Consider the following 25,828-nt stretch of genomic DNA (forward strand, 5'->3'; position numbering starts at 1 on the left):
CTTATCTATGGTGGTTTTTGGATGACGAAGATTTTTTTTCCTTTTTGCTACAGGTGATATACTGTGGCTGTTTGACATACATGATGTGACTGAAACACTATCATTGGCAGATAACTCTGAAACTATAGAAAATGATGGTGAACTTGAAGGTGGATAGTCTTCAGAATCCTGTGTGTTGAGGATGGATTCTCCTAAACAAAATAAGTCAATGCAGTTATTTAATTATTATTACTATACTGCTCATTTAGTATTACTCATTACATTCACTGACACTCAGTACTACTTTAAAGGTGAAATTGTAAAGGGAAGATCTGCTTATTTCAGCTATTTATTTTTTATCATAACTGCATCTAAAATGATAGTACCATAGAGTAACAACTATATATTTTGCTTAAACATGAGAATTAAAGAATAGTCCAGAAGGAAGACAGGCAGTCCTTAAGGAAGAAGTATGAAATAAAAAAAAGTTTACCAACCTGAAGATCCTGCATGTTCAGACACGTTCCTTTCATCATCTTCAGCACAGCTTTCTCCTGAAAAGGAACACTTCTCATGGTGTTGTTTCATTTGGGCGACCAGGCCTTGCATTTCTTTGTTTCACTGTTTGCATTTTGCATGCATGCCTGTCTTACCCACAGGTAGAGGAACCTCATTAAAATATTCCCAACCTGGGTCTCTTTTATGGCCTGCTGCCATTATAGGTTTTCCCTTCTTTTTGGAGAATGGTATGGTAGATCTCAAATCAATGAAGGCTACACTCAGAAAGACCTCAAGACTTCTGAAATATGCTGCTCAGACAGTTTCCCTTTTGTTTCTACTGCCTATCCCTCCCTTCTCACATTTATCTACAGACTTCTTCTCCTTGTCCAGATCTTTTTGATCCCCAACTATCTTCTATTCATTGAACTTTTTGAAACTTTCCACTTTTAGAAAGAGGTAAGGGATTGACTCTGTGTACACAAATTTGCAGAGGGACAATAGGGTTGAGGTCTGTTATTTCTCACCTCTATATTTATTTATTTATTTTATTTTAAAACATTTTTGCTGTTAACAAGCATGTTACCTCTGGAAACATAAATCCACAGTTTGAGAACTGCAAAACTAGGCATCTCTGATGGTATCTTCTAAACTGAGCACTGAGTCCCATTGGGTAGATAGAAAGATTAACCTAAATAATCTATACAGAATCTCCTGGAACCCCATAAGATTGGGTCCCTAATCCATGAACTATTGGAACTCATTTACAAAACTTTTCTTAAAAATTACATCAATATATTGTCTCATACTACAGAATTAGAATTTATAATCCCCATTCCATGATGAGATATCTTTGAGCTGTAATGTATCTTAATTAAAAAAAAATCTTTAGATAGATTTTTTTTTTAAAAAAGCATTTTATCAAAAAAATCTGATTTTTTTTTTATTTTTTAAAATTTTTTTTTACATCATTGATTTTTATCCACCCTGGTTTAGAGGGAATGAGCTTTCCCACCAGTGGCTACTAGCAATGCTTTTGCCATGTTGTCTCCTCTCCTGATGCAGATCTGAACATGCTCAAGATATTGTGAAAAGTTACACTAAGCAGAGTAATAGCCAGATGCACCCTGCTACTGTGACTCTACTCTGAAGTCCTGTCTGTAAAATACAGGCTGTCTGCTCTGCTATTTGAGGAATCCCTCAAAAAATCATGATGGAGAGATCCTTACCTATTGACCTCACAGAACTAGACTTTAATTTCACTTTCTGTGGGCAGCATGGTCTTCCTTACTGCAGTAGGAACTGCTAGGTACCCAGCAGTTTTGAAAACCAGACAGCTTATTTATGGGTCAAAATCAGGATTTGGCAGCCTGACCATGTTCCTGTTTTTGAAAATTTGGGTCTAAATAATAAAACTGTATGTTAATCATATACATTACGTTACTATCAATGATTTGGAATTCAGTCTTTTTAAATTCCCTTTTAAAAAGCATTTCGGTTTCATCCTTATGTATGTCAGTAGTATTTATATATCTTAAAACTTCGCCAAAAACTGGTAGGCTTCTGTAAACAGAACATTACTTTTGTTCTGTGCTACTTGTGGACTTGAGTATGTGGCATCAGTTGTTAAAATTACTTAGTTTAATTTTGCATGGAGACATTTTGCTTGTTTTAAAAATTAAGTGTGATAATATAGATTCTCTTTAGTTAGAGTAATTATAAAATGGGATTATTTTTTCCGTTGGAACTGTACACAGAAGCAGTTAATAGGCACTATTATTTATGTATCTAAAGTGGCATGGATTAATGGAACAGGCAGCTTGCTCCATTTCTTAACTGGCTGGTTCCTATTGAAATACCAACAATTTAAGCATCTCCACATGGCTTAGGACTACTTGACTTATTATTCACCTTCTTTACCTCTCTGCCAAACTAAGACTGCTATTCATATAAGTCATAATTCCTTCAGAAGACTTGTATGAACTGCACTGGTATTTGTCATAAATATGGGTGGATTTTCAATGGCATCATGTCTCAGGTGTACTGGTTTGTAAAGCAAGGAGTCCATGAGTGACTTCAGCATCTTAGCTGTTAAATAATAATGCTCTTCAGAGTAGAGTTCAGTTTCTGTTGGATCAGAAGTTAAATAGTCTCGCACTTGTTCTATCGGACATTTGTGCAGGTTTTTCACCAGGGAGACCAGGAATCTGTTTTCATAGCTGTCAGGATGTGTGTTCATTATCTGTATGTTGCATAATGTACAAGGCACTTATGTAAATACAGCATAGTGCACCTAATGACACTCTTGTTAAATGGCATAGTACTTACTTCAGATATTTACTAGAGACAAATTAGTGACTCTCAACAATGGATAAATGGAATGCCGGATGTTTCCTGCAAGCCTCTTCACACTTGTTAACATGGAGAATTGATATTGGTAGTGTAAATTCCCTAGTGTGCAGCTGTGTAAGTGAGATGAATGCCCTTTTAATACAGATGAAATATGATTTGTTCTTTTCTTAAACTAATTAAATGAAAGCACAGTATGTCTATGATGAAGAAATAATCTGTTTCCACGAGTGTGAATTCCACAATGTTTGACTTTCAATAAAACAATACTATACAGGTCCATATATATGTAGTGGATGTATTGAGGAATGAACGTTGTTTGATTAGAATTTCTGTATTGCATTTGACATTCTGTGTCTGGTTTCAGACTTCAAATCAATTCTCCTTGGCCTGCCTTTTCTAGTCCTTTTAAGTCTCAAAGGCAAATAGGCCAGTTGTTGGTTTTCTGTTTGAGGATGAGAGTATTTATTTCTTGTGTGATTTGCTTTGGTATGTGTAAATTAAACAACTTACTGCTGAAGCACAATGACTGGAGTTCTTCCTCTGATTAAGATGACATTTCAAATGTTTAGTCTGGTCCCATGAAGCCCATACTGCTCTGTTTATTCCAAGGCAATTCAAATCAGTATTGTAGTGACAGCAAACTTGCCCCAAAAGAGTATGTTAAATAAAACATGTATGTGATCAATTTAATATGCAGTTAAACATTTTCCCAAACAATTAATTACCTGTGCTACACTGCAAACATCAACATTTATTAGGATGACTTTGATAATAAGTTATGAATAGAAAATATGCAGTTATGTGAACATCTGGGCAAGCACAGCATTATAGTAATGAAGTAATTTAATACTAAAGAAATAAGTTGCTTCAGTCCCCTTAGAGGATATGCTTTCCAAAAGGCTTTGAAAACATGCATACTAGGCCCTAGGCTCTGAACTGTACCTCTGTCTGATCACTGCTATAGTCACATATGTGTCCCCAATATCCTGCTTTATCTTTGTATTTATAATTTGTATTGTAAGAGCAGTTAGAGACCCTGTTGTGCAAGGCACTGTACACATATATAACAAAAGGACAGGCCCTGCCCCAAAGAGTTCCATACGATCAAAGTATAAGAGGAGAGACAACAGTAGGATTCAACTAACAGGGGTGTACAAGGAAACAGGAAGACGATTAAGAACTTCATAAGCAGTATTACAACACACCAGCTGCCTGCCCGTTGTCAAATGTTTTGTAGGTATTGTTGCAGAGGCGCGTTGTAAGGTGAGATTTGAAGAAGGATAATATAGTGTCTCTTGTGGATTTTAAAGGTGCCCTTCCCAAGGATAAGTGGTGGCATGTTAGTACAACAGAAGCAGTAGTTGATGGTGTTTAAGAGATGATTGATAGGGTGGTAATAAGCCTTAAAAATGAAGACAAGTATGTGACCCTAAGAACCCCCTCTTCTGTAACTAACTCATGACAGGTCTGACAAACTCATCACACCTAGAGGACACTGCTTTCATAGTATTTATCCATAAAGAATGTCATGTGAGGTTTTCAATAAAAAACAGAGGCATGCCAATCATGAATATTGTTGTGAAATGTATGTACAAATACCATGTAAGATGGGTGTGCGTGGGTACACCCTGAAAATATGTTCCTAAAAAATTCTGAATCAAGGCAAGGTTGACAAACATATTTCTGCCACATAAAGGATGTATGCCTCAGTTGACATGTAAATTAAGTATTATAAACCAATACAACAAATGCTCCATTTGCATACAAAGTCAGCATGAAGTCAGCCCACCAGGGAATAATCACGGGGGGGTCATCCCGACTCAGGGGACAAACAGGGATTTGGGGGATATAAGGAGAAGGCAAATGGACACCTCTTTGTCCTGCACCTGAGAAAGCAACAAGGCAGTATGATTGCATTCATGAAAAGGGGATCACATCTTGCCTTGGTTGGAAGCACTGTAAAGGACATTAAGGTGAGATAAGACAGCTTTTAGACATATGGTTAGCCTGTTAACGTTAAGTTTGGTCTCTAGAAAGCATATATTTTCTTTGCTCACTATCTCTTAAGTCTTAACATAATCATAGACTTTAAGGTCAGAAGGGACTATTATGATCGTCTAGTCTGACCTCCTGCACAACGCAGGCCACAGAATCTCACCCACCCACTCCTGTAACAAACCCCTAACCTATATCTGAGCTATTGAAGTCCTCAAATTGTGGTTTAAAAACTTCAAGGTGCAGAGAATCCTCCAGCAAGTGACCCATGCCCCACGCTACAGAGGAAGGTGAAAAAACCCCAGGGCATCTGCCAGTCTGCCCTGGAGGAAAATTGCTTCCCAACCCCAAATATGGTGATCAGCTAAACCCTGAGCATGTGGGCAAGACTCATCAGCCAGACACCCAGGAAAGAATTCTCTGTAGTAACTCAGATCCCACCCCATCTAACATCCCATTACAGGCCATTGGGCGTATCTACCGCTAATAGTCAAAAATCAATTAATTGCAAAAATTAGGCTATCCCATCATACCATCCCCTCCATAAACTTGGTAAGCTTAGCCTTGAAGCCAGATGTCTTATGCCCCCACTGCTCCCCTTGGAAGGCTGTTCCAGGACTTCACTCTGATGCTTAGAAACCTTCTTCTAATTTCAAGTCTAAACTTCCTGATGGCCAGGTTATATCCATTTGTTCTTGTGTCCAGATTGGTACTGAGCTTAAATAATTCCTCTTCCTCCCTAGTATTTATCCCTCTGATATATTTACAGAGAGCAATCATATCTCCCCTCAGCCTTCTTTTGGTTAGGCTAAACAAGCCAAGCTCTTTGAGTCTCCTTTCATAAGACAGGTTTTCCATTCCTCGGATCATCCTAGTAGCCTTTCTCTGTACCTATTCCAGTTTGAATTCATCCTTCTTAAACATGGGAGACCAGAACTGCACACAATATTCCAGATGAGGTCTCACTGGTGCCTTGTATAACGGTACTAACTCCTCCTTATCTCTACTGGAAATACCTCACCTAATGCATCCCAAGACTGCATTAACCTTTTTCATGGCCATATCACATTGGCGGCTCATAGATATCCTGTGATCAACCAATACTCCGAGGTCCTTCTCCTCCTCTGTTACTTCCAAGTGATGTGTCCCCAGTTTATAAAAAAAATTCTTGTTATTAATCTCTAAATGTATGACCTTTCACTTTTCACTATTAAATTTCATCCTATTACTGTTACTCCAGTTTGCAAGTGTCAAGGTTCCTTCCCCACTCTGAACGCTACGGTACAGATGTGGGGACCTGCATGAAAAACCTCCTAAGCTTATCTTTACCAGCTTAGGTCAAAACTTCCCCAAGGTACAAAATATTCCACCCTTTGTCCTTGGATTGGCCGCTACCACCACGAAACAAATACTGGTTACTGGGGAAGAGCTGTTTGGAAACGTCTTTCCCCCCCAAAATACTTCCCAAAACCTTGCACCCCACTTCATGGACAAGGTTTGGTAAAAAGCCTCACCAATTTGCTTAGGTGACTACAGACCCAGACCCTTGGATCTTAAGAACAATGAACAATCCTCCCAACACTTGCATCCCCCCCTTTCCTGGGGAATGTTGGATAAAAAGCCTCACCAATTTGCATAGGTGACCACAGACCCAAACCCTTGGATCTGAGAACAATGAAAAAGCATTCAGTTTTCTTACAAGAAGACTTTTAATAGAGATAGAAGTAAATAGAAATGAAGAAATCCCCCCTGTAACATCAGGATGGTAGATTCCTTACAGGGTAATTAGATTCAAAACATAGAGAACCCCTCTAGGCAAAACCTTAAGTTATAAAAAGATACACAGACAGAAATAGTTATTCTATTCAGCACAATTCTTTTCTCAGCCATTTAAAGAAATCATAATCTAACGCATACCTAGCTAGATTACTTACTAAAAGTTCTAAGACTCCATTCCTGGTCTATCCCTGGCAAAGCAACATATAGACAGACAGACCAGACCCTTTGTTTCTCTCCCTCCTCCCAGCTTTTGAAAGTATCTTGTCTCCTCATTGGTCATTTTGGTCAGGTGCCAGTGAGGTTACCTTTAGCTTCTTAACCCTTTACAGGTGAGAGGATTTTTTTTTTCTGGCCAGGAGGGATTTTAAAGGAGTTTACCCTTCCCTTTATATTTATGACAACAAGGTAATCCAGATCTTCTTCTATGATATCCTGGTCCTTCTCTATATTGGCAATACCTCCCAGCTTTGTGTCATCTGCAAACTTTATTAGCACATTCCCACTTTTTGTGCCAAGGTCAGTAATAAAAAGATTGGTCGCAAAACCAATCCCTGAGGAACTCCACTAGTAACCGCCTTCCAGCCTGACAGTTCACCTTTCAGTGTGACCCGTTGTAGTCTCCCCTTTAGCCAGTTCCTTATCCACCTTTCAATTTTCATATTGATCCCCATCCCCATCTTTTCCAATTTAGCTAACAATTCCCCATGTGGAACCGTATCAAATGCCTTACTGAAATCGAGGTAAATTAGATCCACTGCATTTCCTTTGTCTAAAAAATCTGTTACCTTCTCATAGAAGGAGATCAGGTTGGTTTGGCACAATCTACCTTTTGTAAAACCATGTTGTATTTTGTCCCAATTACCATTGATCTCAATGTCCTTAACTACTTTCTCCAAGACCTTGCATACTACAGATGTCAAACTAACAGGCTTGTAGTAACCCGGATCACTTTTTTTCCCTTTCTTAAAAATAGGAACTATATTAGCAATTCTCCCGTCATACAGTATAACCCCTGAGTTTACAGATTCATTAAAAATTCTTGCTAATGGGCTTGCAATTTCATGTGCCAGTTCCTTTAATATTCTTGGATGAAGATTATCTGGGCCCCCCGATTTAGTCCCATTAAGCTGTTCGAGTTTGGCTTCTACCTTGGATGTGGTAATATCTACCTCCATATCCTTATTCCCATTTGTCATCCTGCCATTATCCCTAAGCTCCTCATTAGCCTCATTAAAGACTGAGGCAAAGTATTTGTTTAGATATTGGGCGATGCCTAGATCATCCTTAACCTCCACTCCATCCTCAGTGTTTAGCGGTCCCACTTCTTCTTTCTTTGTTTTCTTCTGATTTATATGGCTATAGAACCTTTTACTATTGGTTTTAATTCCCTTTGCAAGGTCCAACTCTACATGGCTTTTGCCCTTTCTCACTTTATCCCTACATGTTCTGACCTCAATAAGGTAACTTACCTTGCCGATCCCTCCCATCTTCCACTCCTTGTAGGCTTTCTGCTTTTTCTTAATCACCTCTCTGAGATGCTTGCTCATCCAGCTTGGTCTACAACTCCTGCCTATGAATTTTTTCTCCTTTTTTGGGATGGAGGCTTCTGATAGTTTCTGCAACTTTAACTCTGCCTTTAGATCCACAAGTTATTCAGTCCAATCCACTTCCCTAACTAATTTCCTTAATTTTTTTAAAGTTAGCCCTTTTGGAATCAAAAACCCTAGTCACAGATCTGTTTTTGTTTATCCTACCATTTAGTTTATAATACAATTATGTTATAATTATAAACGTATCTCTGTGCTGTTAGCTAATCCTCAGTTGAATCAAACAGGCTGGTGTGTACACTGACCCTTTGGGGATAACAAACCTGGTATTTCTGTGAGTAGTTGGAGGCTGGATCTTGAGGACCTTGCACGAGAAGCAGCAGTAAGGTTTAGATGCAGTGTAGTTGTGTGGCTCTCAAGAGAAGTTGAAGTCAAAAATGAGGCCCAGGTTACAGATCTGAGTTAAAAGGAGGATAGTGGAGGTATCCAGGGTGACCGAGGCTAGTGGGAGATCTTGGGAAGGAAAATATCAATAGTTTAATTTTGGCCACGTTGAACTTGCTTTGGCAGCTGCACTTCAACAAAGATGCTAGAAAGAGGCTATAATATTAATTTAGACAGAAGAAAACAGATCCAGTTTAGAGAGGTAGATCTGCGAGTCTTTAGTGCAAAGCAGAAGTTGTGCTTTGCCATAAGATCCCCTAGAGATAGGGGGACTTGAGAGTGGAGCCCCACTGAAAGCTGGAGGGAGCTGAGGCGGATCCTCCAAACAAAACACTGAAGGAGTGTTCTCTGCTTTCTTCCTTGGCAGCTGGTCCCTCAATGGATTTTGAGAATGCTCTTTTTTGGCTGTGTTACTAGGTTTTCTTTAAGTTTGCCTACATCCCTGGCCTCCACCCGTCTGTCATTACATTTCGTTTGTCTTTCCTTTTTAATAGAAAATCCTCTCCCACTCCCTTGTGATTATGTATAGCATTCCACTGAATTTGTTTGTTTGTTCTTTTACAATAATGATACCTAGCTCTTTATGTAGCACTTTGCATCAGTAGCTCTCAAAGGGCTTTACAAAGAGTTCAGTATTTCTTAGAAACTGAAGCACAGAGAGGTGCAATGACTTGCCCAAGTTCACACAGCAGGCTAATGGCAAAGTCTGTATCCTGCCTTAAAAGTTTCAGGGTGTTATTATCTGGCTGCAGGTAATGTAGTGAACAGTAGTTTCTATTAGAGGTCTAGGTCATGTAAAGAGCCACAAGAATGATTAAAGGATTAGAAAACTTTCTTTATAGTAATAGACTCAAAGAGCACAATCTATTTAGCTTAACAAAGAGAAGATTAAAGGGTGAGTTGATTGTAGTCTATAAATACCTACTTAGGGAACAAATATTTAATAACGGGCTCTTCATTCTAGCTGAGAAAGGTATAACGTGATCCAATGGCTAGAAGTTAAAGCTAGACAAATTCAGACGGGAAATAAGCTGTAAAAATTTAACCAGGAAAGTGATTAACCATTGGAACAATTTACCAGGGACCGTGATGGATTCTCCATCACTCACCGTTTTTAAAATCAAGATTGGATGTTTTTCTGAGAAATCTGCTGTAGACATTATTTTGGGGAAGTTCTATGGCCCATATTACACAGGAGGTCAGACTAGATCATCATGATGGTCCTTCTCACATGGGAATCTATGAAAGATATTAAACTATAGCTTTCTCAGACTGTAAGCTTGTAACGTACAGTGCTTTCTTTTTTTCTTTTCTTGCATTCTTCTTCAGAAGGTGCATTTCAAATAACTAAAACTCTGCCCAGCAATTTTAGCATGACTAAACGCTTCTGATGGAGGAACTGTTTCTATATCTGTTTCTGATCATAGGTTGTTTGAAGGTTAGACTGCAGATTGGAAGTGGTTACTCCTGTGATGTAGTTAAAATTGTAACACACTCAGAAATATTTTAGGCAGGTCCTTTTTGCTAGGCAAAATCTAATGCTATTCTGATCCTTTCTAAGAGTACGTCTACACTATGAAATTAGGTTGAATTTATAGAAGTTGTTTTTTTTAAATTGTTTTTATATAATTGATTGTGTGGTCCCCACACACAAAATGCTCTAATTGCATTAAGTGCATTAATTCGGCAGAGTGCTTCCACAGTCCCGAGGCTAGTGTCAACTTCCTGAGTGTTGCACTGTGGGTAGCTATCCCACAGTTCCCGCAGTCTCCGCCGCCCATTGGAATTCTGGGTTGAGATCCCAATGCCTATGGGGCAAAAACATCGTCGCGGGTGATTCTGGGTACGTGCCGTCAGGCCCTCCCTCCGTGAAAGCAACGGCAGACAATCGTTTTGTGCCTTTTTTCCTGGGTTAACTGTGCAGACGCCGTAGCACGGCAAGCATGGAGCCCGCTCAGCTCACTGTCGCCGTACATCTCCTGGGTGCTGGCAGATGTGGTACTGCATTGCTACACAGAAGCAGTTCATTGCCTTGTGGCAGCAGACGGTGCAATAGGCCTGATAACCATTGTTGTCATGTCCTAGGTGCTCTTGGCCACCTCGGTAAGGTCGGTCAGGAGCACCTGGGCAGACATGGGCACAGGGACTGAAATAGGAGTGACTCGACCAGGTCATTCTCTTTAATCCTGCTGGCAGTCGTATTGCACAATCTTCTGCCGAGCAGCCAGGAGATGAGGATGGCTAGCAGTCCTACTGCACCATCTGCTGCCAGCCAAAGATGTAAAAGTTAGATGGAGTGGCTCAAAACAAGGAATAGACCAGATTTGTTTTGTATTCATTTGCTTCCCCCTCCCTCCCTCCGTGAAATCAGCGGCTGACGGTCCTTTCAGTGAGGTTTGTCAGGGGCACCTTGAAAGTTTAATGGAGATTCAGTCCTGTCTGGAATACGGGGGGAGGGATAGCTCAGTGGGTTGAGCATTGGCCTGCTAAACCCAGGGTTTTGAGTTCAATCCTTGAGGGGGCCATTCTGTATGATAGTTGTTTTTGTTTCTCCTTGATGTAAAGCCACCCCCTTTGTTGATTTTAATTCCCTGTAAGCCATGTCGTCAGTCGCCCCTCCCTCCGTCAGAGCAACGGCAGACAATCGTTCCACGCCTTTTTTCTGTGCAGACGCCATACCACGGAAAGCATGGAGCCCGCTCGGATCACTTTGGCAATTAGGAGCACATTAAACACCACACGCATTATCCAGCAGTATATGCAGGACCAGAACCTGTCAAATCGAAACTGGGCGAGTCGGCAACGTCAGCACGGTGACGAGAGTGATGAGGACATGGACACAGACTTCTCTCAAAGCACGGGCCCTGGCAATGTGGGCATCATGGTGCTAATGGGGCAGGTTCATGCGGTGGAACGCCGATTCTGGGCTCGGGAAACAAGCACAGACTGGTGGGACCGCATAGTGTTGCAGGTCTGGGACGATTCCCAGTGGCTGCGAAACTTTCGCATGCGTAAGGGCACTTTCATGGAACTTTATGACTTGCTTTCCCCTGCCCTGACGTGCAAGAATACCACCCCTCACAGTTGAGAAGCGAGTGGCAATAGCTCTGTGGAAGCTTGCAACGCCAGACAGCTACCGAGCAGTCGGTAATCAATTTGGAGTGGGCAAATCTACTGTGGAGGCTGCTGTGATGCAAGTAGCCAACGCAGTCAAAGATCTGCTGATATCAAGGGTAGTGACCCTGGGACATGTGCAGGTCATAGTGGATGGCTTTGCTGGAATGGGATTCCCTAACTCTGGTGGGGCTATAGACGGAACCAATATCCCTGTCTTGGCACCGGAGCACCAAGCTGGCGAGTACATAAACTGCAAGGGGTACTTTTCAATAGTGCTGCAAGCACTGGTGGATCACAAGGGACATTTCACCAACATCAGTGTGGGATGGCTGGGAAAGGTATATGACACTCGCATCTTCAGGAACTCTGGTCTGTTTCAAAAGCTGCAAGAAGGGACTTTCTTCCCAGACCAGAAAATAACCGTTGGGGATGTTGAAATGCCTATAGTTATCCTTGGGGATCCAGTCTACCCCTTAATGCCATGGCTCATGAAGCCACACACAGGCAGCCTGGACAGTTGTCAGGAGCTGTTCAACTACAGGCTGAGCAAGTGCAGAATGGTGGTAGAATGTGCATTTGGATGTTTAAAAGTGCACTGGCGTAGTTTACTGACTCGCTTAGACCTCAACGAAACCAATGTCCCCACTGTTATTACTGCTTGCTGTGCCCTCACAGTATCTGTGAGAGTAAGGGGGAGACATTTGTGGCGGGGTGGGAGGTTGAGGCAAATCGCCTGGCCGCTGGTTACCCGCAGCCAGACACCGGGGCGGTTAGAAGAGCACAGGAGGGCGTGCTGCGCATCAGAGAAGCTTTGAAAACCAATTTCATGACTGGCCAGGCTACAGTGCGAAAGTTCTGTTTGTTTCTCCTTGATGAATCCCCCGCCCCCCTTGGTTCATTCTACTTCCTGTCACCTAACCCCACCCTCCCCTCCCTACTTCGATCACCACTTGCAGAGACAATAAAGTCATTGTTGCTTCACATTCATACATTCTTTATTCATTCATCACACAAATAGGGGAATAACTGCCAAGGTAGCCCGGGAGGGATGGTGGAGGAGGGAAGCACTGGGTGGAGTGGTGGAGGAGGGAAGGACAAGGCCACACAGCACTTTAAAACTTATTGAATGCCAGCCTTCTGTTGCTTGGGCAATCCTCTGGGGTGGAGTTGCTGGGTTCTGCCGCATTCTTGGGCGTCTGGGTGAGGAGGCTATGGAACTTGGGGAGGAGGGCGGTTGGTTGGCTGTAGCGGCGATCAGTGCTCCAGCTGCCTTTCCTGCAGCTCAGCCATACTCTGGAGCATATTACTTCGATCCTCCAGCAGCCTCAGCATTGAATCCTGCCTCCTTTCATCACGATGCCGCCACCTATCGTCTTCAGCCCGCCACTTCTCGCGTTCATTTTGTGCTTTCCTGCACTCTGACATTGTCTGCCTCCACGCATTCATCTGTGCTCTGTCAGTGTGGGAGGACAGCATGGGTCAGAGAACATTTCATCGTGAGTGCATTTTTTTCGCCTTCTAATCTTCATTAGCCTCTGGGAAGGAGAAGATCCTGTGATCCTTGAAACACATGCAGCTGGCGGAGGGGAAAAAAAGGAACAGTGGTATTTAAAAAGACATATTTTATAGAAGAATGGGTACACTCTTTCACAGAAAACCTTGCTGTTAACATTACATACATAGCCCATGTGCTTTCGTTCCAAGGTCGCATTTTGCCTCCCCCCACTGCGTGGCTAACCCCTCACTCCTCCCGCTTCCCCCCACCACGTGGCTAACAGCGGGGAATGTTTCTGTTCAGCCACAGGCAAACAGTCCAGCAGCAATGGGCACCTCTTAATGTCCCCTTAAGAAAAGCACCCTATTTCAACCAGGTGACCATGAATGATATCACTCTCCTGAGTATAACACAGAGACATAAAGAACGGATGTTGTTTGAACACCAGCAAACATACACTGCAATGCTTTGTTCTACAATGATTCCCGACTACCTGCTACTGGCCTGGCGTGGTACCGTGTGTCCTACCATGGTGGACGGAATAAGGCTACCCTCCTCAGAAACCTTTTGCAAAGGCTTTGCGAGTACATCCAAGAGAGCTTTATGGAGATGTCCCTGGAGGATTTCCACTCCATCCCCAGAGACGTTAACAGACTTTTCCAGTATCTGTACTGGCCGCGAATGCCAGGGCAAATTAATCATTAAACACACTTGGTTTTAAACCATGTATACTATTTAAAAAGATACACTCACCAGAAGTCCCTTCTCCGCCTGGCGGGTCCAGGAGGTAGCCTTGGGTGGGTTTGGGGGGTACTGGCTCCAGGTCCAGGGTGAGAAACAGTTCCTGGCTGTTGGGAAAACCAGTTTCTCCGCTTGCTTGCTGTGAGCTATCTACAACCTCCTCATCATCATCTTCCTTGTCCCCAAAACCTGCTTCCGTGTTGCCTCCCTCTCTATTGACGGAGTCAAAGCACACAGTTGGGGTAGTGGTGGCTGAACCGCCTAAAATGGCATGCAGCTCATCATAGAAGCGGCATGTTTGGGGATCTGACCCGGAGTGGCCGTTTGCCTCTCTGGTTTTCTGGTAGGCTTGCCTCAGCTCCTTAAGTTTCACGCGGCACTGCTTCGGGTCCCTGTTATGACCTCTGTTCTTCATGCCCTGGGAGACTTTGACAGATGTTTTGGCATTTCGAAAACTGGAACGTAGTTCTGATAGTACAGATTCTTTTCCCCATACAGCGATCAGATCCCGTACCTCCCGTTCGGTCCATGCTGGAGCTTTTTTGCGATTCTGGGACTCCATCATGGTCACCTCGGCTGATGAGCTCTGCGTGGTCATCTCTGCTGATGAGCTCTGCACTCCCCTGCAGCTTGCCACGCTGGCCAAACAGGAAATGAGATTCAAAAGTTCGCGGGCCTTTTCCTGTCTACCTGGCCAGTGCATCTAAGTTGAGAGTGCTGTCCAGAGCTGTCACAATGGAGCACTCTGGGATAGCTCCTGGAGGCCAATACCGTCGAATTGAGTCCACACTACCCCAAATTCGACCAGGCAAGGCCGATTTCAGCTCTAATCCCCTTGTCGGGGGTGGAGTAAAGAAATCAATTTTAAGAGCCCTTTAAGTCGAAAAAAAGGGCTTCGTCGTGTGGACAGGTGCAGGGTTAAATCGATTTAACTCTGCTAAATTTGACGTCAAATCCTAGTGTAGACGAGGGCTAAGATCTAAAGTGGTGGTAGCATGTGTAGTGAACCTTGACAGACCTAGTCAGGAGTCTGAGGGACACCTTTTCCCATCTTCCTTGTTCCATAAGCCAGTGACAAGCAGATGAAAAAGAACTGCAATTGTGATGGGTGAAAGCAGAAACAGAGCTTTGATGTGAGAACCCTTCTGCAATGGACTGAAGTACGTAAACTACCCTATAGAAGGGCATTGGCCACTAATTACTGAGAGTTACAGCAGAGTTCCAGCTTGTATCAGGCAGTTATAATGTACTTGGGTGCCTCATGTGATAACAGAGATCTAATGGCATCTTGGATATAAATTAGATTTGTACTGAGATACTCTGATCAGGTGCTGATGTGGAAAACTTGCTTTTCTGGTTTGACAGCAAGTGATTGGTAGCAATCCAGAACAACAAGGTGGTCAAACTGGAAAGGAATATTATTTAGCACATATCTGACCACTTCAGCTGCTATAATCTGACTCCTGAGCAAAAATTCCCAGTGGCGTGGGAGTTGTCGGTTTCTTCTTTGCGAGCCATGGGGTTGGTATGGTAGGAGAGGAGGAAAAGCTTTCCAACACCATAGAAGTTTAAGGTGCTATATTCAACAACCCTTTCATTGATTTTTATGAGGAAAGAGAGAGGAGATTGTCCTTTTCATCCCATTCTTATTTTGAATGGGATGGCTGGAAGGGATGGCAGAGTAAAATAGCCAACCTTCCCTTTGCTATCCAGGGGAAGGAGGAATCTTCCTTCCTTCCTTTTTTATGATGCCACTGAAAAGGGAAGGTGCACTGCCTTCACAGAGGGGGTGTGGTTTGGCAGGAATGGCCAGGACATGGCATTAGCTAGGCTTAGGCCACTGCAAGATGGCAACTTCTAACTGTGAAACTTTCCTTGCTTGGTAAGTGATCGGGACTAACTAAAGTCGGCGTATCCAGCAGCACAATGGGATTAATGTGCTTTCTCTTCACTTTAGGTCTAGATGCAACCTTAGGTCATAAGTGAAGATGAGTTGATCAGGCTTTTAATTTATTTAAATCACCAAACCATCACGTAACTTAGTACAATTTGGCCCAATTGGTAGTTGGCTTTTCTTAGCATATGCGCAACATGCCTCAGGTGGCACGTGATCAGGATTCATCACTGAATTTGGTCCACTGGTTGGATTATTAGCTTCCTGGACTTGGGCTGGGTACTGATGGGGAGTTCGACGTGAATGCTGTTCCATGTTTCTACTCGTGATAGCTCAAGAGCTAGAAATTGCATGCCATCACTGGGGTATAACTGAAATTCCATGAAGAGATGCTTGTACAGGGACTATAACTAATGCTACTTGTATTTTGTTTTTATGCCTACCAAACTTGAATACACAATTTAAAGGGACACTGTCAACTTCAAAATCCTTTCTGTGAGAAAATGTTGTACGGGTACCTACAGTGGTTAGAAATAACACCTAAGATTCCTGTAACTGAAAGAACCTCCTTTCCTTAACTCAAATGATGCTTATAAGCATATATTTTAAAAGTGAATATAAGAAAAATGGCACATGTGTTTAAAAGAAGTTGCTCTATTCAGGAATTGGAATTTTTAAGAAATTACTTAAATTTCAGTTTGATCATGTCATTTGAAAGGGCTGTGTGAGGAGAAGTTACTGAAGTTAAGAAATTTTTAAAAATGAGTCCCTATTCAAGAAATTAAAATGAATCAGACTCTCTTCAAGGTTGCCATGCAGTGTTCTTCATAATATGCTAATTCTATGCCTTTTTTTACATGTTCTGATGAACAGTGAAATAGTTATGTTGAAACTTGAAGTATCATCCTTGACATCTGAGTTGATGGCCATTGAAATGATTAAGGGAGTTGATATCACAAAGCTACTGTTTCAGGCTCTCTGCAGACTCGGACAGACTTCTTTGCCTCGATTACACTCAGGTCATGGTTTTCTCCACAACCACAACAGCTTGAGGCTGACTTTTTTTAAAATGAAAGCTGAGACACTGGAGAACAACTGAGAGATTTGTCTTCACCTCTCAGCTACTTCTTTGCATCTTCCCCAGGATGGTATGCCCCACGCTTTGGGAAATACTGATTTACAGTGGCAGGAGATTGTTTAGGTTTCAGTCTATGTGGATATAAAATGCAATCACACAAAGAGTAAGATTCAAGAGATAATGGATTTTGGGATAACATTGTGGGGGACCAACCCAAGGCCTTGGCATTACTTAAGCCTTATTTTGACTTAAATTGCTAAAATTGCATTTAATTGGTGCTTAGGCCTTGAGGAGGTACCCTGCACATGGAGTGAATTTTAATCTTAATTTTTCTACATATATATGTATTTTGTACAGTGCCGAGTGCAATGGGGCAGTCATGCTGATTGGGGCATTTGAATGTTACTATGGTAGATGTAATACTTCGTCATAGAGATTAGGGTTTTATTTTTAATCTCTTGAATCATTTGTAGAACATGGACAGTTTCATTTGAAATAGACTAGAATTTGACTTTTTATATCATCTTTCATATTCTAGACACCCAAAGCTACAAATTGGATACTGTTGTCTAAGTAGTAGCTCTTTTGAGCTCACCTGTACTAGTGTAAATTGAAACATTCTCTTCCTGTTTGACAAAGCTAATGCTGCCTCATGAGAATCTTGAAAAATATCCCATTTAGAAACCTATCTTTTAGTGTATGCTGTTTTCTGCATTTCTTCCCCCACTAAAATGTAAACATAGGATTTTTTTCATAAAGATGTACCTTTTATGCAAAATTCCATCAACTGTAATCGTACAGTAGTTAGTGAATGTTGCTAGTGAGCATTCTGTATTGATTTGAAACATTAGCGGAAAATAGTGTAGCTGAGAACTGTGTTACTTCCAGAGTTGGGTGCACATCAGTGGTGGGTGGTGTGTTTGTACAGTAATTAATAAGAGCTTTGGGTGGAAATCTGCTCTAAAAATGCAAGTGCTAGGTGAATGATATTTGTTAGCCTATCTACTTTGAGCTTAGGTGCATTCTGGTACTTTTAAGCTAAAAAGAAAAGTGGTCTTGAGGGTAAGCCCAGGGCTAGGAGTCAGAGGACCTGGTTCTGTCATGACTGTGCTATACGACCTTGAGCAAGTCCTTTAGTGTGCGTCTGCCTCCAATTCCCAATTACAAAAAGTGTTATCCCCATTTTACTACTTCACAAGGGTGTTGGAGGCTCAGGCAGTGGAATGTTTTTGAAGGACTTTGAGATCCTTGGATAAAAAGCTGGTAATGGTAGTATGAATATATATTTAAAGAGCTTTTTATAGAAGTATTTCTAAGTACCTGCTCCTCTTTATTATGCACCTGAAACCTAAATCCTAATCGTGACATCATAATCATCCTTTCAATCAACTGTGATGTCAGAAAGACAGTTTGACTTTAGATGAGAAACATGAGCAGAAACCGCGCGCGCGCGCGCGTGTGTGTGTGTGTAGGTAAGTAAGTAAATAAGGAGATGGGGTTGTCAGTTCTAGAGAATATTCTACTTTTTATCAACACAACTGGTGCAGTTAGGGAACTGCAGTTTACAGAACTCATAATACCATGCCAATGTGCCTTATCAATCAATGATCAACTTTCAAAATAATTGTTCTTAAGAAGATAGCAGTCCCTATGGCCCATTTGGTCCTTGGCCTGTCTTCTGAGGCAGAAAAACGGTGCCAGTTAGCATTGGCTCTGGAGGTGGTCTATATATGCAGACCCCTGTCTCAATAGGAACTGAAATTAAAAGCAGAATCTTCAGGGGCCATTTAATAACATTATGGAAATATAGAAAATGCCAGAATAGTAGATTTATGCTTCTAATTGGAATGTTTTTAGAAGTCTTTCATGAGGTTGTAAAATAGAGTTTAGCAGTCTGCAGAGGGACAAAGATTATGGGACCATGGTGGGGGATCCACAGTTAAGGTCATGGCAATTTCCATTTTAAACCGTTTTGACCCCAGCCTCCAACTTGCTGTAAAAGCTCTTTTCAGCCTGAAATTACTCACGTGTTGTCTCTATCCACAAAATATAGATGTATAATGTCTGTGTATATAATATATATAAAATACTTAACTCTTTTCTAATAGAGGTGAAGTTTTGAGATAAGGGAGTTTGTGGAACAATAGTGAGCTTAACTTTTCAAAAAGATTTGTAACTTTTCTTTAGAAATGTGTATTTTAAAAAAGCACATATTTAAAGATCTAAATAGAATTCAGTGGAATTACACCAAGGTATGATGCTACTCACTGAGGTAGGAGTTTGCAGGACTGGATATTTAGAACTTCTGGAAGATCTCTCATATGTTTGACATTTGACCTTTAAACACCAACGCACTGCCCCAGTCTAAGTAACATGGAGAGTGTCTGAAGAACACGCAAATTCCATAAGATCATTAGCAACGGATGAAAAGAAATACAAGCTCTTTTGACCCTTTGAGCCAAATTTGTCCTAGTGTAAATTCATTAAAATCTAGTGGAGTTACTCCAACTGTTAATTTGGCTCACTAGGAAAAGCTCATTAATTTTTTATGACAAATACCTGTGGTTCATGAAAGCTGTAAGTACAGGTTGAATAGGGTAGACAAGCTCCATGATGGTGGTACTTAAGGCTTGTCTAAACGCAACTTGTACTGGTTTAACTAACATCATAACATCATACTTTGAAATTGTGAGTATTGAAAGTAGAACCCTTTTTGACACTAGTACTATGTTTGTAACATTAATTAAAAAGTACCTCTTTGCAAATAGTAATAGTTCTTTTTATTAAAATTTAAAATAACATAAACTGCTGAACATTGTAGATAAATTACTTCAGTGGGTATATAAAATATTTTATTATTTTATAGCTCAGTCTTGGCTTTGGTATATACTGTAGGAGAGACAGCTTGCTGCCCTTAGGGGGCAGCTCCAGGTCATGAAGTGTGCAGCCGGAGGGCGCTTGCATTCCCATGGACGTGTGTCAGAACTATTGATGGCAATGAAATTACTATCGCTGTAGCATTCTAGTATTTTTGTGACGTTCAAGAGGTTGATTGACTACAGTAGTCTGGTGTATACACAAATGGTAGTTTGATATCTCGTAAGATGTTAAAATACAAATGAATTACACATCCTGTCATGATACTCTCACATTAACAAATAGTAGAAAATGCCTCGAGTCCTAATTTTTTTTTTAACATATTTCAGGAGAGTGTGTTGGAAGTCCTCTTCTCCCGTTTTAGCATGTGAAATCTTTTCAAACTTGCTTTTGCTGCAGTTATCAGTAGCACACAAGTTCTCAAACCAAGGGGAGAGGTGGGAGGGGAAGCAATTTTTAACCTTGAAAATTTTACTAGTGGTGATCACTCTGCATGATCTGGTAAGCTGGCATCTCTTGGAGAGAAAATACAACTTAGAAATATTAAGTAACTATATTTAAAAACAAAATGAAATCATCATATATATCACAATATTTTCACTGGCTCTTAAAGTAAATAGGTGGGGGGGGAAATGGCCCTTGATGAATTCGGTGTATTGAAGGAACAATGGCGCTTGGTTTGGACAGGTGGCATGCAGCCTCTCATCTGACTAGAAATGTTTTTTAACATAACTAGTAACTGCATTCTTTAAAAAAAAAAAAGAGCTTTTAAAATAATGTTAAGTTGGTAGCAAAATTATTAGTTGTGATGATCTTCTACAATCAGAAACATGTTCAGGTTCCAGATTTATTCAGTCAACATCTTTTCTATCAAATCAGTTCAGTTTACAAAACACAACAAGATTTCTTTAACTATACCAGTATTGTGAGTTGTGAGTTCAAGATGAAAGTCACGCTGTGTCTTTTCTGCTTCCTGCAGTTATTGCCAACTACAAAGATTGTGGGATCTGAGCTTACGCGTTAATTCTTGTTCATATAAGAGGCAGAGTGGAATTACTTTGTTCTCTTTACCTGTAACCTTTGTGGTGATGACACTGGTACTTAATTACTTGGGTTGGGCAGTTAAACTAATGGATATGACTTGAAAACACAGGTATAGGTACGAGGTATGTACAGTACCTAATGAGCTATTTTTAGTTTGTGTTGGATCATATCCTGATTCATTAAAAATAAATTATTTCTTGTACATATCCTAGTTGAGACAACTGTGAGCCAATATATTCCTACAGCCAGTTCGTATGCCATTTCGTTTAAAATCTTCGGCACATAATTTTGGATAATTGAGTTAGTGTATTGGGAAGGTTTCAGAGTAACAGCCGTGTTAGTCTGTATTCGCAAAAAGAATAGGATGCATCCGATGAAGTGAGCCGTAGCTCACGAAAGTTTGTGCTCAAATAAATTGGTTAGTCTCTAAGGTGCCACAAGTACTCCTATTGTATTGGGAAGGAGTCTTAAAGTGTTCTGAATTTTCAGTGATAGGTAGCACAGCAGACATTATTTCTGTCTTATAATGCACTGGTGCGATGAGATAGTTATCATTAATATAAATAGCTAAAGGCGAACATCAGCGCTGTCGGGTTCTAGAAAACGTAGCATGAAGTGATAGGATCTGTAAGCTTTCTATTATTAGGTTTGTTATGGGGACATCAGTCTTTCTAGCCTTGAACTACCAACAACCTTTGTCCTTTATGTTACCTTTAGTTAAAAACAAAGAAGAGCATGAATGCTGGCCGATAGCCATGTCTCTCTCTCTCAGCAAAAAAATTCATTTGGGAAAGATAAATGGGATTGTAGATCTGGATTTGTTTCATTATATGAATGATATGTGACATTTTGTGAATTATTTATTGCAGTAAGCATGGCAGAAATGACTAAAGCGTTATTAAATCAAATGAAGGAAAGAATACCATGACTGCAAAGACAGGATTTTCACTGACCTCTGTCGAGGGAATATTATTGCTTTTTAAATCAGATTGTTCTTTTAATTGTTATTTAAAGGGCAAAAAGTGTTCCCAAGATGCTGCATTTGAGCAGTTGCAGGTAATAACTGGATCCACCAATGCATAGCACTGATTGCCTGACATTTTTGTAAGGTGATGGCAGGGTCAGTAACCAATTTGTAGTTGTTTTTGCAAATTCTTTAGAGGTTTCTGTACTGGAGGAATGTTCCTAACACTCCTAGAAAGTACATTTGCATAGACAAAAATTGCAATGTGCTTGAAGTGGGAGGGAGGGGCTTACTGAATTCAAAAGGCCACTATTGAGCAAGAACAATCAACCCAGCTCTTTTTTTCCTCTCACTTCTTGCATTGTTTTTTAAACTTTGAAATGAAGAATGCTCCCACCAATAAGATTAATGATGCTATTGAAGGTCACCGCACAACAATTTAAAATAAATTATTGAAATTCATTTTCACTGTTTTAGAAACATGATTGAATTAGAAATGACACAATACGATCATTTTCCTAATTAGTTCTTTCAAGGTGGCGATTTGATTTTTCAGCAGTGCAAATAATTTGTAACAATTTGTGGCATTAATAAAACTGATTAGTATGTGGTGTCTGCAGTTATATTTGACACAACATAAGATGATGTTTCAGTCTCTTTTAATGCATTTATGGAAGATTAAGACCAATAAGTTTATTATTCCTGATAGAATCAAAAATATTTTTCTAAGGGTGGATTGTGTGTGTGTGTGTATATGTGAATATCAAAATCCTTTTAATTGTATTTTAAAGGGACATACCAGCAAATAACAAATCTGTAGTTCTGAGAAATACATTTTTATTTAATGCAGCATTTTAACAGCTATGAAAACTACTACCTCTATGCATTCAGGAGTCTACACATAAACAGATGTACGGGGCCTTAGTATTGCTCGGAGTAGTAAAGAACCATTGGGAGAAGTAAATGTAGACTTGTATGTTCTTAAAAGGAATTTCTATAGTAACGTCATATAATGCCAGTGGTTGGTTAAGTGTTCTCTTGCTTCTTTTTCAATTTGGAAATGCAAAAATGTTGATTTAGAGCTTGTGTAACTTTTAAAATATCATTTGTTCAGTTTGCTATGTAAACTAATACTATAGTTCTACTGCATTCCAGATCTTTCATGTGAATTTTTTAACTGTTTCATAGTTATCTTCTAGTAATCATGACACTTAAAAATTCTGTTAGGACCTAATTGTGCAAACATTTAGTACTTCCTACAGTGAGTACTTCCATTTGAAGAAAGGGCTGTGCCTGCAGGATCAGGCCCATAAGTACCCTAAGTAAGCAAGCCTTTTTTAGGTGATGTGATTGTTTGTTTTTAACACATTGAAATCTATTACACAAATTATTTTGAAGTATTTTAATATGTTGATGTTAGCTTGTCATACAGCAAATGAAGAAGAGCAAAAACAGTGAGACTCCCTTAAGTGAATTCCTGATCAGAAAAATGTGCTTTGTTGAAAGACTCAGACTTCCTAAATTAAAGTTTGTGTTTGTCTAATTTATTGCCATAGAATATGTTGATTTAATAGGGACATAGAAATTGCGAGACTGGATCAGATCAGTGTGGTCCATTTAGTTCAGTATCCTTTCTCCAACAGAGTCCAGTACCAGCTGCTTCAGAGAAAGGTGCAAGAAACCCCTCTAGTGGACAGTTATGGGGTAACGTGTCCTCAGAGAGAGTTTCCTCCTACCTAATATTTAGAGTTACCTTATGCCCTGAGGCTTGAGGGTCTCTGTCTCTTCCAAAGTTCTCATTTATTTTTGTAGTAGTTATTATTATAGCTTGTGATATTCTTGTTTTCCCTGCAAATGCCCAATCTTTATTTGAATTTTGCTGAGCTCTTAGCCTTAATTGTATATACTGGCAATGAGTTCCCACAATCTAGTTGTCTGATATGGAATAGTAATTTCCTTTTACTAATTTTGAATTTGCCATCTTCAGTTTCATTTAATATCCCCTTACTTATTAAGTTGGAGTAAGCGTAGATGAGAGAAGTTGTGGTAGTTGGGCCTACCAGTGCTGAGATGGTTCAGTGACTCTGCTGAAATCATGCTTGGTAAAAACAGAACATGTAGAATTGGAAATTAATGAACCAAAATTGGTGTGTTGGATATTCGGCCTAACTGGTGGACAAATAATGATGGAATGGGCTATTCCACCCACCGCTCCCTTTTTGGGTCTTTAAGGAGACTGGGGGTAAATACAAAAAGAACAGATCGAGGCTAGTAGAGCAAGCTTCACCATGATGGCTGCCACCCCCACCCTCTTCTGAGACCCTGGACCTTGTTCATCCTAATCCTGAGGGATGTTCTAACTAGATAGGGCCTCAGAGAGGGATCCAGATGACATCGCAACCCCTACCTGCTCCAGCTGAATCCCAAACACCACCTGAGATGAAATGGGGTTGGACTTTAGCAACAGTTCCCGCCCATCTCAACTAACTTCTTCTCTTTTCCCATCTCAGATACCATCGAAGAGACTGTCAAACAAGGGGTTTTTCCTTCTAAAATCTCTCTCCAGCTAATGGGAAAGGGAACAAGGGATGTTGCTAAAATGAAAGCCTCATTCAATGCTTTACATTTGAAATGCTTTAACTGTTTTTCCTTCTCCGTATGTTTAATAAAAGGTTAAAAACATTTTCAGTGCTGTGTTTGCCATGGTACTAAGCAGGGTGAGATCTGTGTATACCAAATCCCAGACCTTGTTTAACACTGTTTAATGTTAGAAGGTGACTGGGTTATGTTAACATGTTTGGCCCATTTATTCCAGCTAAATTGATACAACTGAGCACAGAATGAGTAGTTGCTCCTGGCTTTCCAACTGATGTGAAGCAACCCTGAGCAAGTTATTTCACCATTTATGCCACTGTTTTCCCCATCTGTAAAAGAAGATGATAAACTACCTTAACTGGATGTTGTTTGGGGCTAACTGAACATTTATAAAACAGTTTGACACTGCTATGATGAATGATACTATTGTGGCACAAAGTATATATTTGTGTTAAATGTAAGGTGAGGGAGATGACTACAACATAATATCTATTAGGAAAAATTAACTTCATATACCAGAGTAAGTGTCTGATAAACCATGAAACTAACATTTAGAAAATAAAATGAAGGCAAATTGTCTTCTGATTTTGTGAAAAGAGGATTGGAATATCACTTTTTGTGTAAGAGAAGTAACAACAATTTGTATTTATTTTTGCCCTAGCCACGAGCTGATCCCATTCCAATATGTAGTTTTTGTTTGGGGACTAGAGAATCAAATCGTGAAAAAAAACCAGAAGAACTGCTCTCCTGTGCAGACTGTGGCAGCAGCGGTAAGTTGGTTCTACTTGCAAATTGTACAAGAGCCATCTGTAAATCTATCTTTTTGGTCATTGTTCAGCATGTAAATTTCCTGTTACAGTCAAAATAGTCTTAGGCCAAGTTTTCAAACCATGATAGCTAAAAATTAGATTCTTAAATTCAATTATTCATTTGGGCTTGAATTTCAAAGGAGCTAAATGACTTTGGCTCCCCCTGAAGTCAGTGGGGGCAGCAAGTTTTGAAAATTGGGGCAAAAGCTTTGATTTTAGAAAACTAACTCTGGCATCCATGTTTCAAAAATTTTTCCATCATCTCCAAGGCTATCAGTCTGATACCTTTTGCAAGCACTGAGTTACAGTATTTAAAAGAAGCTGGTGTAGAGGATAAAGAAATTGGATATTATCTATACTGCTGCCGATTTTACATAAAATCCTATTAAGTTTTACAAAAATTATATGGATGAAAATACAAATAGTAATTTTAGTAAATGACTTGAAATATTAGCTAAGTGCCAGTATACTAGTTTCCCCATGTTTATCCTGGGGGTGGGGGGGGAGGAAACAATTTGTGGACCGATAATGCTTGAAGATTAAAACATTTTTTTAACATTAATTATATAAATATTGTACAGTCATGCATCCCTGCAGACCGGAGGGAGACTTTCAAAAGC

General features: G+C 40.3%; 1 protein-coding gene across 7 annotated transcripts in view; it reads left to right on the top strand.

The window, feature by feature from the left end:
- The window catches only part of KAT6B (lysine acetyltransferase 6B), a 195,254-nt gene that overhangs the window by 91,495 nt on the left and 77,931 nt on the right, over positions 1–25,828 (top strand). For all 7 annotated transcript variants that reach the window (XM_075130757.1, XM_048857086.2, XM_075130758.1 and 4 more), the window contains exon 3: positions 25,061–25,169. In XM_075130757.1, coding sequence (XP_074986858.1) covers positions 25,061–25,169 — 109 coding nt within the window. The remainder of the gene's footprint in view (positions 1–25,060; positions 25,170–25,828) is intronic.

The sequence above is a fragment of the Caretta caretta genome, chromosome 7, assembly GCF_965140235.1.
Source record: "Caretta caretta isolate rCarCar2 chromosome 7, rCarCar1.hap1, whole genome shotgun sequence".
Taxonomy (NCBI): domain Eukaryota; kingdom Metazoa; phylum Chordata; order Testudines; family Cheloniidae; genus Caretta; species Caretta caretta.